The 12053-nt window shown below is 44.9% G+C and overlaps 1 protein-coding gene and 1 long non-coding RNA gene across 3 annotated transcripts; one reads left to right on the forward strand and one right to left on the reverse strand.

Annotated features, from left to right (window-relative positions):
- Positions 1-2279: 2279 nt before the first annotated feature.
- Positions 2280-9599, forward strand: hlfb (HLF transcription factor, PAR bZIP family member b). 2 transcript variants are annotated; one of them, XM_040176782.2, is made up of 4 exons: positions 2280-2800; positions 4088-4405; positions 8575-8789; positions 9381-9599. In XM_040176782.2, the coding sequence occupies exons 1-4, from the start codon at positions 2680-2682 to the stop codon at positions 9597-9599; spliced, it is 873 nt and encodes a 290-aa protein (XP_040032716.2). In that variant the 5' UTR covers positions 2280-2679. The 2 variants fall into 2 exon arrangements, with proteins under 2 accessions (XP_040032716.2, XP_040032717.2); XM_040176783.2 differs by having other exon boundaries at positions 9384-9599.
- LOC144407948 (uncharacterized) lies at positions 9122-11317 on the reverse strand. The gene is made up of 2 exons (XR_013467665.1): positions 9694-11317; positions 9122-9639 (listed from the first exon to the last, which is right to left on the reverse strand). It is a non-coding gene; the product is annotated as an uncharacterized LOC144407948 (long non-coding RNA).
- Positions 11318-12053: the final 736 nt, after the last annotated feature.

The raw sequence follows: 12053 nt of genomic DNA on the forward strand, positions 1-12053 counted from the left end.
TATTAGCTGTGTAGAGAATCCCCTCGTGTGCGTGCGTGTGCGTGCGTGCATGCGTGTGTGTGTGTGTGTGTGTGTGCGTGCATGCGCGTGTGTGTGTGTGTGTGTGTGCGTGCATGCGCGTGTGTGTGTGTGTGTGCGTGCGTGCATGCGTGTGTGTGTGTGTGTGTGTGTGTGTGCGTGCATGCGCGTGCGTGTGTGTGTTCGTGCGTGTGCGTGCTGGGGCTGGGAGTGGGAGGAGCCAAGCCAATATCTTGCAGCCAGCGGCTCTCAGTATTGATTTTTCCTTCACGCTAGAAAGTGCAGCTAGAAATATCTGCTAATCATAAACACACACATGAACACACACAAAGTCACAAAGTACACACTCACAAACACACAAACGTTTACGTTTCAGTTTTCTCGGTTCTTGAGCGGTTTGTTCCCAGAAGTTTAGGACGATTCAAGGTCTGTAGATCTAGTTATGAAAAGCAAATGAACAAAGTGAGAAACACCTTTTGTTCTCTCATGTATCAATAAAACACTTTAACGTAACATCCAACTTTGTTTATATGTGTAAACTGATACAGAGTGAATGAATGAGGAAAGGAAAGCACGCTGTGTGATTGGCTGGGCTGCTGCCAGAGGGAGGAGCCTGTGGAAGGAGAAAGAAAACCTGCTCCCGACCAGGTGATGTTCACAGGCTCAGTTACCACGGTGACTGAGCCTGAGCTTTAGTTACCATGGTGACGGACCCTGAGCTTTAGTTACCATGGTGACTGAGCCTGAGCTTTAGTTACCATGGTGACGGACCCTGAGCTTTAGTTACCATGGTGACTGAGCCTGAGCTTTCCCTCATCTCAGGGTGAACAAACTCTGAGTTTACACTAAACCCGCTTATTGAAACGGACCCCAGGTCGATCCCACCCGTCACAGAGCTGGACCCGGACAGAGGACTCTGGGACCTGGAGCTCTGGACCACCGGGGGCAGGTCCTCGGGTCTTAAGGGGTACCAGGAGGTCGGCGCTCTGGTTAAAAAATCATCAAACATTGAATCAGGTTTTCACAATAACAGGGGACGAGATCTGTCCTCCATCCATGACGTAATGATGATAACGTACTATTCCTGTGTGGAGGAGGAGGGGCCACCGGTCTCATGCCTGTCTCTTATGTGTCTCTTATGTGTCTCGTACCGGTCTCATGCTTGTCTCTTATGTGTCTCTTACTGGTCTCAGTAAGTCGTCGTCGTGGTGCAGAGGTTAGAGAAGGTGTGCTGGGAAGCACAAGGTTGGTGGTTTGATTCCTGGCTGCCCCATGTTCCATGTCGAAGTGTCCCTGAGCAAGACACCTAACTCCTAATTGCTCCCCAGGCAAAAATGTGAAAAAGCCACGTGTTTAAAGTGTAATGTAAGTCGCTTTGGATAAAAGCGTCTGCTAAATGACCTGTAATGTCTCATGCCTGTCTCTTATGTGTCTCGTACCGGTCTCATGCCTGTCTCTTATGTGTCTCTTACTGGTCTCATGCCTGTCTCTTATGTGTCTCTTACTGGTCTCATGCCTGTCTCTTATGTGTCTCGTACCGGTCTCATGCCTGTCTCTTATGTGTCTCTTACTGGTCTCATGCCTGTCTCTTATGTGTCTCTTACTGGTCTCATGCCTGTCTCTTATGTGTCTCTTATGTGTCTCTTATGTGTCTCATGCCTGTCTCTTCTCTATCACTTGTTTCTTCCTCACATCCCTTGTTTCCTCCTCTTTACCCTTGTTTCCTCCGCTCCTCCCTGGTTTCCTCCTCTCATCCCTTGTTTCCTTCCTTCCTCCCTTGTGGGGGGGGGTGGGGGGGTAGGAGGCTCGGCTCCTGATTGGATGAAAGTAGGTCAGGCCGGCCCCCTCATGTGACCCAGCATGCCGCTCTGCAGGCCGTGTGTGTTTGACTGCGTGCGCGTGTTTGTGCGTGTTTGTGTTAAAACATCACAAAACATTTAAAGAACAGAAAACAAGTGTTTCGTTTTAGTCACCAACTAATTAAGTGATACAACTTAATCATGTATGACGTCACAGTGACATGGTTGCAGATCAAAGGGAACTTTTCTTCATAAAACTATGAACAAATATAAGTTTAATCAATAAACGTTTTTTTCTCCATTATCTAAATCTAAAGCAACACATCAAACACGTCATTCGTGCAGATTGAAACATGTTCTCAGTGTTTAATATTCAGATGTCATGATTCATCTCACGAGATGCGATTATTAAACATGATTCTCTTATTGTCTTTTTTCTATTCTTTTTATTTTGTTGTCATTTTATTTACATGAATATGTTGCTGAAATGCGCTTTAAAGGAACAACAGCAATGAGAAGAGTTGATAATTACACAATAATATAAATCATTCATAACGCTGATTGGCAGTCAGCTGCTGGGGGGTAAAGGGGGAGGAGCGAGTCTCGGTCTGACGTCAGCAGTCCTCCGGTCCCACACCGGCGCCCGGTGCTCGGTGTCTGTCCGCCTCGCGCAGCCCGCTGAGCCCGGTCACGCAACGCCGCACGCACCCGCAAAACCCGCCGCGCGCCGCTCCGCGTCGATCCGCGTCGATCCGCCGCCTCGCGAAGGATCGTTTGCTCCTTTTCAGACACTTCCGCCTCATCGCCCGGGAGTTTTTTAATTATTTTGATTTCATTGGTCGGGCCTCACGCGACGGAGAAGATGTCCCGACATCCCGTCCCGCGCCTCGCGCCCTCTGGGCTCGTGCCCGCTGCGGCCACCACGCACGGAGTTCTGAAGTCTCTGCAGGAGAACCCGATGAAGCTGCCGCTGCGTCATGAAGGTGAAGTCCAGAGGACTTTGAGTGCTTCTCCACTGTGTGTGTGTGTGTGTGTGTGTGTGTGTGTGTGTGTGTGTGTGTGTGCGTGCGTGTGCGGGTTCGTTACGCGCATGCGGTGATGCTGCTGCGTGAGGCGCGTGTCCTTCAACAAGTCCCGGTAACGTGTCTGCAGACTCTTGTCACGTGGAGGCGTCAGAGAAACAAACACGCGGCTGAAATGTAAACAGAACCCACTGGGATGTGTGACGTCATCATGCTAAATCAGAAATACAGAAAACTTACATGAAAAACGTACATTTAATTGAGTGAATGTACACATGATGTTTTAGCACAAATGAAAAGGCCAAAACAAACGTGAGTTTCTGAGCTCCAAACGATGAGTTTATTGATAAGACACGAAAACAGAAGTCAGAGTGTCAAAAGCCTCCTGATCTGTGGAGATGAAGCTCGGTGACTTCTGTGGGTGATGGCAGAGTTGTGTTCAAGGACACCTTGTTAATGAGGACACCCAGTGACGTGCAGGCCAAAATGAAAACGTAAAACTTTTTATTAAATCATTTTATTTAATAAACTTGTATATTTATTTTACTGTTTATTCTTATAATGATATATACAATATGTGTGTAGCCGTTACACATAATCAAACACAAAGAAATGCAGAATACCTGCTTTTACCGTCCGTTCATTCAAGTGAAAACCCCCGTTACGCATGCGCACTTTGCTCCAACAGGCTGAATATCTGATCAGCAGGTGACGTGCTGCACTTCCTCAAATGACCCTTAATCATCCAGTTCTTTAAAGAGAAGTCAAAGCTTCATGTGTTAAAGCTGCATTCTGTGCAGTGACCAGCAGGGGGCGACTCCTCTGCTCCCATAGACGTCTATGAGGAAATGACTCTACTTCTCTCTTGATTTATTCCCTCAGTAAACATTGTAAACATGAGTTTATGTCTCAGTCTCTAGTTTCAAGTCTTCTTCAACACAACATGATGTTCATTTAGTGATTTATGGTCCATTTAGAGTCAAACTCCCACTTTTAGCTTCATTCAGTCTAATTATTAACAAATCACCCACAATCCCTCCTGTTTGTGCGTTTTACTGCTGTAGAAGAATTAGAGTCAGTAAACTAGAGTGTGTTTATTGAAGGTTACATAATACATTTTAAATAATACACTTTAAATGAACAGCGGAGATAAACGAGGAAAATCTCACGTAAAGAAAACAAGTGGTCCGACATGCTCAGACTAACCTGTGGAGGTTCTGACCCGGTCCGCCTCTCCTCCTCTTGCAGCCTTCAGCAAGGAGCAGGAGAAGGAGAAGAACCTGGAGGAGGAGCGCAGCGCCCCCCAGTCGGCCTTTCTGGGCCCCACGCTGTGGGACAAGACGCTGCCCTACGACGGAGACGCCTTCCAGCTGGAGTACATGGACCTGGAGGAGTTCCTGTCCGAGAACGGCATCTCCTCCAGCGCGTCACAAGAGCACCGCCCCCTGAGGCCGCCGCCAGGCACCTCCCAAGCCCCGCCCACGCCCTCGGTGATGGACCTCAGCAGCCACGCCTCCACCTCTGTGGTCTCTGTCAACTGCCTCCATGGCGGCCGGGCGAGAGCCGGTAAACACACAACAGAACACATACACTCATCTTTTTACACCAATAAGGCTTTTTGAAGCCTTTTTTAAAATAGATTTTCATGTTGAATCTTAACTTCATTTCTAATTCATGCTGCCCTGTTTTAGAAATACATTTCTACTATTGAAGACAACCATTATTTTCCATTTGGTTGGTTGACTCTGTGAAGCCCAGTGTCTTCAGCGTAGAAGAGAGAGAGGATGGATCCTCAAGGAACAGTCCAAGAAATAAAACTGAATTATCAGGAGTCAGACATCGGATGACGCTATAACATAAAAAACAACTCGATAGTGGAAGCAGTTCACCCCAAAATGTTTGAGGTGTTTTATTGTGTCATCACAGCGGTGGTCTTTGGTTAAATGGACCCAGGACGGATCCTTGGGGAACCTCACATGGGAAGAAATTTAACATGGACAAACTTTAATGCAAATGTAATGTTCACTGATGGAGTGAATCCATTATAAAATACCAAGACAAGAGTGATGAATGAAACGAGCTGAAACATTTCAATTGGCTCTTTTCTTCAGCCGACAGTCTTAAACCTACAGATGTTCATCATAAGAGTTTTTCAAGCCGTTGATTCATCCACTTTAATAGACTTTCATACCATAGAAATATGAATGGATGAATATGAGTAGATGTGTCTTGCTAACTCGTGTATGCACAAGTATGTTCCTTTCAAACATCACTCACTTGGTTCCTCCCTAATTGGTAAAATAATCCATCCATCTTCCCGTAATGAGGTGGAGCTGCAGGAAACCAGCTTAGTTAAACATGTTGTACTTCAAAGCCTGACTGCAATTGTATTTCAATTTAGTTCATTCATACACTGTTTTTCTTGTGTAAACTTTCAGGTACGGAAAGTTCAGTTCATCATTTCAGTGACCACATTTTACCCGTTTGACCACTTTAATGAAGCTCAAATGTAAAGCTTCTATATATAACGTCGCTGAGTAGTATTCTTTAGGGTTTAATAACCTAAGATTTTAGAAGCTGCATTCTCTGTAGTGACCAGCAGGGGGCGACTCCTCTGCTCCCATAGACGTCTATGAGGAAATGACTCTACTTCTCTGTAGTGACCAGCAGGGGGCGACTCCTCTGCTCCCATAGACGTCTATGAGGAAATGACTCTACTTCTCTGTAGTGACCAGCAGGGGGCGACTCCTCTGCTCCCATAGACGTCTATGAGGAAATGACTCTACTTCTCTGTAGTGACCAGCAGGGGGCGACTCCTCTGCTCCCATAGACGTCTATGAGGAAATGACTCTACTTCTCTGTAGTGACCAGCAGGGGGCGACTCCTCTGCTCCCATAGACGTCTATGAGGAAATGACTCTACTTCTCTGTAGTGACCAGCAGGGGGCGACTCCTCTGCTCCCATAGACGTCTATGAGGAAATGACTCTACTTCTCTGTAGTGACCAGCAGGGGGCGACTCCTCTGCTCCCATAGACGTCTATGAGGAAATGACTCTACTTCTCTGTAGTGACCAGCAGGGGGCGACTCCTCTGCTCCCATAGACGTCTATGAGGAAATGACTCTACTTCTCTGTAGTGACCAGCAGGGGGCGACTCCTCTGCTCCCATAGACGTCTATGAGGAAATGACTCTACTTCTCTGTAGTGACCAGCAGGGGGCGACTCCTCTGCTCCCATAGACGTCTATGAGGAAATGACTCTACTTCTCTGTAGTGACCAGCAGGGGGCGACTCCTCTGCTCCCATAGACGTCTATGAGGAAATGACTCTACTTCTCTGTAGTGACCAGCAGGGGGCGACTCCTCTGCTCCCATAGACGTCTATGAGGAAATGACTCTACTTCTCTGTAGTGACCAGCAGGGGGCGACTCCTCTGCTCCCATAGACGTCTATGAGGAAATGACTCTACTTCTCTCCTGATTTATTCCCTCAGTAAACATTGTAAACATGAGTTTATGGTCTCAGTCTCTAGTTTCAAGTCTTCTTCAACACAACATGATGTTCATTTAGTGAATTATGGTGTGTGTGTGTGTGTGTGCGTGTGTGCCGTGTGTGCCGTGTGTGTGTGTGCGTGTGTGTGTGTGCGTGCGTGCGTGTGCGTGCGTGCGCGTGTGTGTGTGTGTGCGTGCGTGCGTGCTTTGAGTTCCTTTTGTTTATAGAGGAAGAAAACAAGCCGTCTTCTCACAGCGTGCTGGAACATGTGACATCTCTGCTGTGTGTGTGTGTGTGTGTGTGTGTGTGTGTGTGTGTGTGTGTGTGTGTCTACAGTGTTACATGAAGAACACAGTGTTCTCTGCAGGCCAGTGAGCAGAAACACATCAGTTTCCCTCTCCTTCAGTTTACATTTACAGTGCAACTAATACACACACACACACACACACACACACACACACACACACACACACACACACACACACACATCTAGAATGTAGACACACACATGTAACAGTTCAACGGATGTTTTAATTTAAATTGAATTTGAATTGTCTCAAATATTCAGAGAATTTTAAAATAATCTGCTCTGATTCATGAAAGTTCATTTTTAATAGTCTCCACAGTGTTTTAAGGAAACATGTTATATCTCATCGATGTGACAGATACTTATCGTTCTTAAATTCCTATTCTTTTATCATAGTTGATTTATGTTTAACAATCTCTACGAAGAAAGTCAACATCAGCAAGAAGAGTCTGATATGTGACGTGACGTCACGACTCCTCCATCCGATCTGCTGCCCTCCTTTCTAAATATAGACGCCTAATCTACGGCCTTAATCCGCCATATTTGAACTCCCATGTGGCCGCGTGGCGTCCGGACCAACGGGGTCGCAGCAAGTTCACGTCCAAGTGAAGAGACAAACATGGTCATCCTGCCGCCGGGCCCCTCGGGGCCTGAAGCCTTTCCTCCCCCTGATGTTTGGGATTTAAGGGTCACGTTCGACCTGCAAGAGCCGATACGGGGAAATGTTCCTAAGTCACGTTTAGACGTGATACATGTGTAGTAAGTCAGCTCCAACGCTAATTTACTTTATCTGACTCCAGTCCTCTGAAATGTCCTCACACAGGGTGAGACCTGTCTGTCCCCACAAAGATAGAAATACAGACACGTAAACACACACCTGCCACTGGAGACAGTGAATGCATCACAGAGAGGAGACTGAATGCATCACAGAGAGGAGACAGTGAATGCATCACAGAGAGGAGACTGAATGCATCACAGAGAGGAGACAGTGAATGCATCACAGAGAGGAGACACTGAATGCATCACAGAGAGGAGACTGAATGCATCACAGAGAGGAGACAGTGAATGCATCACAGAGAGGAGACTGAATGCATCACAGAGAGGAGACTGAATGCATCACAGAGAGGAGACTGAATGCATCACAGAGAGGAGACTGAATGCATCACAGAGAGGAGACACTGAATGCACCACAGAGAGGAGACAGTGAATGCATCACAGAGAGGAGACTGAATGCACCACAGAGAGGAGACTGAATGCATCACAGAGAGGAGACAGTGAATGCACCACAGAGAGGAGACTGAATGCATCACAGAGAGGAGACAGTGAATGCATCACAGAGAGGAGACAGTGAATGCACCACAGAGAGGAGACTGAATGCATCACAGAGAGGAGACAGTGAATGCATCACAGAGAGGAGACTGAATGCATCACAGAGAGGAGACTGAATGCATCACAGAGAGGAGACAGTGAATGCACCACAGAGAGGAGACGTGAATGCATCACAGAGAGGAGACAGTGAATGCATCACCACCTGCTGGCTGCACCTCTCACTGCATCTTTAGAGTCTGTGATTATTTATTGAAGGATGAACAGTCCCATTAAATCTTTATAGATATTATTTTATCTAGAAGTACGAATCACAAAGTATGTAATGTACTATTTTTTTCACGGGGGGGGGGGGGCACTGGGTCAATTATTAATAATATAATAATTAAAATATAAAAAATAATAATTTCATCATCCAGCTTAATTTTCCGACTTTATTTGATTGATTTATTGCATAATTAAATTGATTTACAGTGTCCTTGCTTTGTAGTCGCCATTAAACTTTGTAGCCTTTTGGTGTTCTGCTGCCGGTTTCATATTCACATTGGTCCTGTTCCGGTCGGAGGTCTTCTACGTTGGTCCAATCCCTCAAACACTGTTTTTCTTCCTGTAGGCCTGCCGGGCTCCAGAAGGCCACCCAGCTCCGTGGACCCGGACTCGGTCCAGGTTCTGGTGGGGTTCGAGCCCGACCCGGCCGACCTGGCTCTGTCCAGCGTTCCCGGTCAGGAGATGTTTGACCCGCGCAAACACAAGTTCTCCGCCGAGGAGCTGAAGCCGCAGCCAATGATCAAGAAGGCCCGAAAGGTCTTCATCCCCGAGGGCCTGAAGGTACTTTGAAGCCGGTTCCATCGCAGTTAGTTAGGCTCCTCCCCTAACCGTTGAGCCAGAGGACAGAGGCCGATTTGTTTCGTAGTACTGACGTCCGCTCTCGGCTTTTGGTCCTGAGGAGACCATGTGGTGGACACACCGAACACCTTAAACCACAAGAACATTAGCATTAGTACATGAATCTACTTCTTTAAGGTACTGTTCACTAGTACTAGTTAGTCACTTACTAGTTTACATGTTTATTTTTTTATAATATTGAAACACGGAAGCACTGAATTTTGTTCTAATGATTCATGTGAATAAACTCACCTGCTTTCACAGTCAGAAGACTTGATTTGTACGTTTTGTATTAACAGGCGGATTGAACCATTAATGGTGATTAATTGGTTGGTTTCTTCTCTCCTATTGGTCCACTCCTCTGGGGTAACAGGCCTAAAGGAGAGGACTTTATTGCTGCTTCCAGTCTTCATGCTAAGCTAAGCTAGCGTCCGTGCTCATTATTAGAACGTTTGCTAAAGCGCTGATGATAAAACATCTTCTGGACTCTTTTTTTTCTCACGTCTCCTCTCTGATCCCTTCGTGTCCATCGAGCAGGACGACAAATACTGGGCCAGACGCAGGAAGAACAACGTGGCGGCCAAGAGGTCCCGGGACGCCCGGCGGCTCAAGGAGAACCAGATCGCCATCCGGGCCGCCTTCCTGGAGAAGGAGAACTCGGCGTTGAGGCAGGAGGCGGCCGAGCTGAGGAGAGAGCTGGGACGCGCCATGAGCGTCCTGTCAAAGTACGAGGGCCAACACGGGGCCCTTTGAGGACACATCAGCAACATCGCTCCCCGGGTCCCGCAGCGACCTCCCCCTCCCCGGGTCCCGCAGCGACCTCCCCCTCCCCGGGTCCCCCAGCGACCTCCCCCTCCCCGGGTCCCGCAGCGACCTCCCCCTCCCCCTCTCGGAGATCTTCAAGCTGCTGGGACTACTTTCAGCAGCGGATTAATCCACAAAACCGCCCCACGTCTTTTCACCTCGGGACTGTTCGCTACAAGGACACACCCGATTGCACGTCCGGCTGTGACTCCTCCCACCTTTTGCCTCTGGCCCCGCCCCTCCCCCAGTATACCCTGTAAAGGCACTTTAAAACCACTGAAGCCTCCCTCTGCCAAATGCCCCCCCCTCCCTCTAGACTCCGCCCCTAGTCTGCAGGTGTTATTCCCACAATGCACCTGTTCCTCAGATTGCATTACTCATTGAGCTCTGTTTGAGAAAAGATCCTTTTAGTATATGAAAAGAATGTAAAATGATATATTTGTGTCTTTTGTGCAGAAGATCCAGCTTTTTGTAATTTGCTAAAACAGAAAAATCTAAAATATCTTATTTCTTGATTCAAAATAACATCAACTCTTCTAAAATATGGAATTTGTATCACACTTTTTGACTCATAGCTAATAACTATTATAATTGCAATGTATAAATACATTTTTTATCAAAATGTACACATGAAGGCAAATATAATGAGTTTTTTTAATGAATCGATAACCGTATCCGTAGTATTTTGTTTTTTACTGTAAACGGTTTGTTCTCACCAAAGAGCTGAGGGGCCACAGGTGCATTCTGGGAGGGCTGTGCGTCACCGGCGTTTATGAAACAACAGAAAGGCTTTTAGTCTTAAACAATGAATGTAGATGACGATCATATTTTATAATGTAAAGTTTGAGTAGACTTCAATCAATAAATAAAAAAGTTATTGGTTTGTTGCCAACTGTGAAAACCGGGTGTTGTTAAGAGAATATATATATATAATATATATATATAATATATGTAAATCATCAGATCAAAGACTCTTGTGTCGTTGTGGTCAACTCTCCAAAACGTTTCTGCAGGAGAAATAAAAAGGTTTATTTACTAAATAGAACTAATTTATCTCAGATTATGAGAGTTTGTCTTTCTTTTAGACGAAATCTTATAACTAACGAGTAAACAGTGTAGAGTGTATTTCAGACACTGAGGTTTAATTGTTAATGTTATTTTAAACACAAAACTACACACGTGATCGTGTTGGAGGTGGAACATGTTAAAATATTTTATGCATTAATCTCGCTCACAATAATCTTAGATTAACGCGTTAACTTCGACAGACCTTTTCTTTACCTCCACAAAATACTGATTCATGTCCTTTAGCCGTTTTTAAAATGTTTCTTTTAAACCCAGAAATATTTCTGAAACTGCAGAAATGAGACATTTCTGAATGAAGAATCCCTTTATCACCGCCCAAACAATACGGATATATATACACATATATATATAATTCAGCCGTCTGTTTTCCTACATAGATGTTTCCTCTGTATTTCCGATGGGTTAAATCTACATAATAAGAAAATATATATATATATATTCCAAACTATTTGGAAATGGGCATTACTCCCTTGTCCTCTGAGCAGGTGTCTTTTCTGTTTGGTCATGGATATGTTTTGTCTTATTTTGGTCCCTGTGGATGTTTCTGATGATGAAAATAAAAAATAAAGATTTGAATCCACTTTGTTTTCTGTTTTTCTGTTTTTTCTTCTGTTTCAAAACCAAGTTCAAACTTTATTTATACAACCATAGTGTTAAAAAGTCCAATAAAATAAATTATATTTTAAGGAAAGAAAACATGAAGCAATAACAAATATGGCTGATTAAAATGTATCATCATAATGTTTGTATAAATATGCAATTTATTCATTAACAATTTTGATTTCATCGGTTTAATTATAATTTACTTTACTTTGTACATTGAAAAAGTAAGAAAACTAAACGAGCTTTGAGACACTGAAGAGAAACAAAACATTCCGCTTTATATTTGTCATTTGACATGAATTAATGAATTAATAAAGTGTTTTAGAGGTTTGATTTTTCAGTCACTTTCACATCATTTATATTCATCAGAGATGAAAAGCATCGGAGCAAAACACGTGTGCACGTCCCGTTGCATGCTGGGAGTTTCCCTGGCACACCTTCCTCACGGTTCCCGACATAAAGAGGATGTGGATCCGGTCTACCAGCAGGGGGCAGCACCCCTTCACAATAAATCACAAACCACTGATCAAATTAAAAGCCTCCGATTATGAAACTTTACAAACAACATTTGACAAAAGTACTTTGAATATCAAAAGAACTGCATGAAAACATGTAACATAATATTTTAGCTCAAGTAACAATTCACTAGTTAGGAAACACACGTATGAAATAAGAGCCAGTTGGGATCATTTTCTTAAAAATAACTAACATTTA

This window comes from Gasterosteus aculeatus, chromosome 5 (assembly GCF_964276395.1).
Source record: "Gasterosteus aculeatus chromosome 5, fGasAcu3.hap1.1, whole genome shotgun sequence".
In the NCBI taxonomy this organism is placed as follows: Eukaryota; Metazoa; Chordata; class Actinopteri; order Perciformes; family Gasterosteidae; genus Gasterosteus; species Gasterosteus aculeatus.

Coding starts and splice junctions, on each gene's coding strand:
- hlfb (XM_040176782.2), top strand. CDS start 2,680: ATGTCCCGACATCCCGTCCCGCGCCTCGCGCCCTCTGGGCTCGTGCCC. Junction 2,801..4,087: donor GCTGCCGCTGCGTCATGAAG/GTGAAGTCCAGA, acceptor CTCCTCTTGCAG/CCTTCAGCAAGGAGCAGGAG. Junction 8,790..9,380: donor TCATCCCCGAGGGCCTGAAG/GTACTTTGAAGC, acceptor GTGTCCATCGAG/CAGGACGACAAATACTGGGC.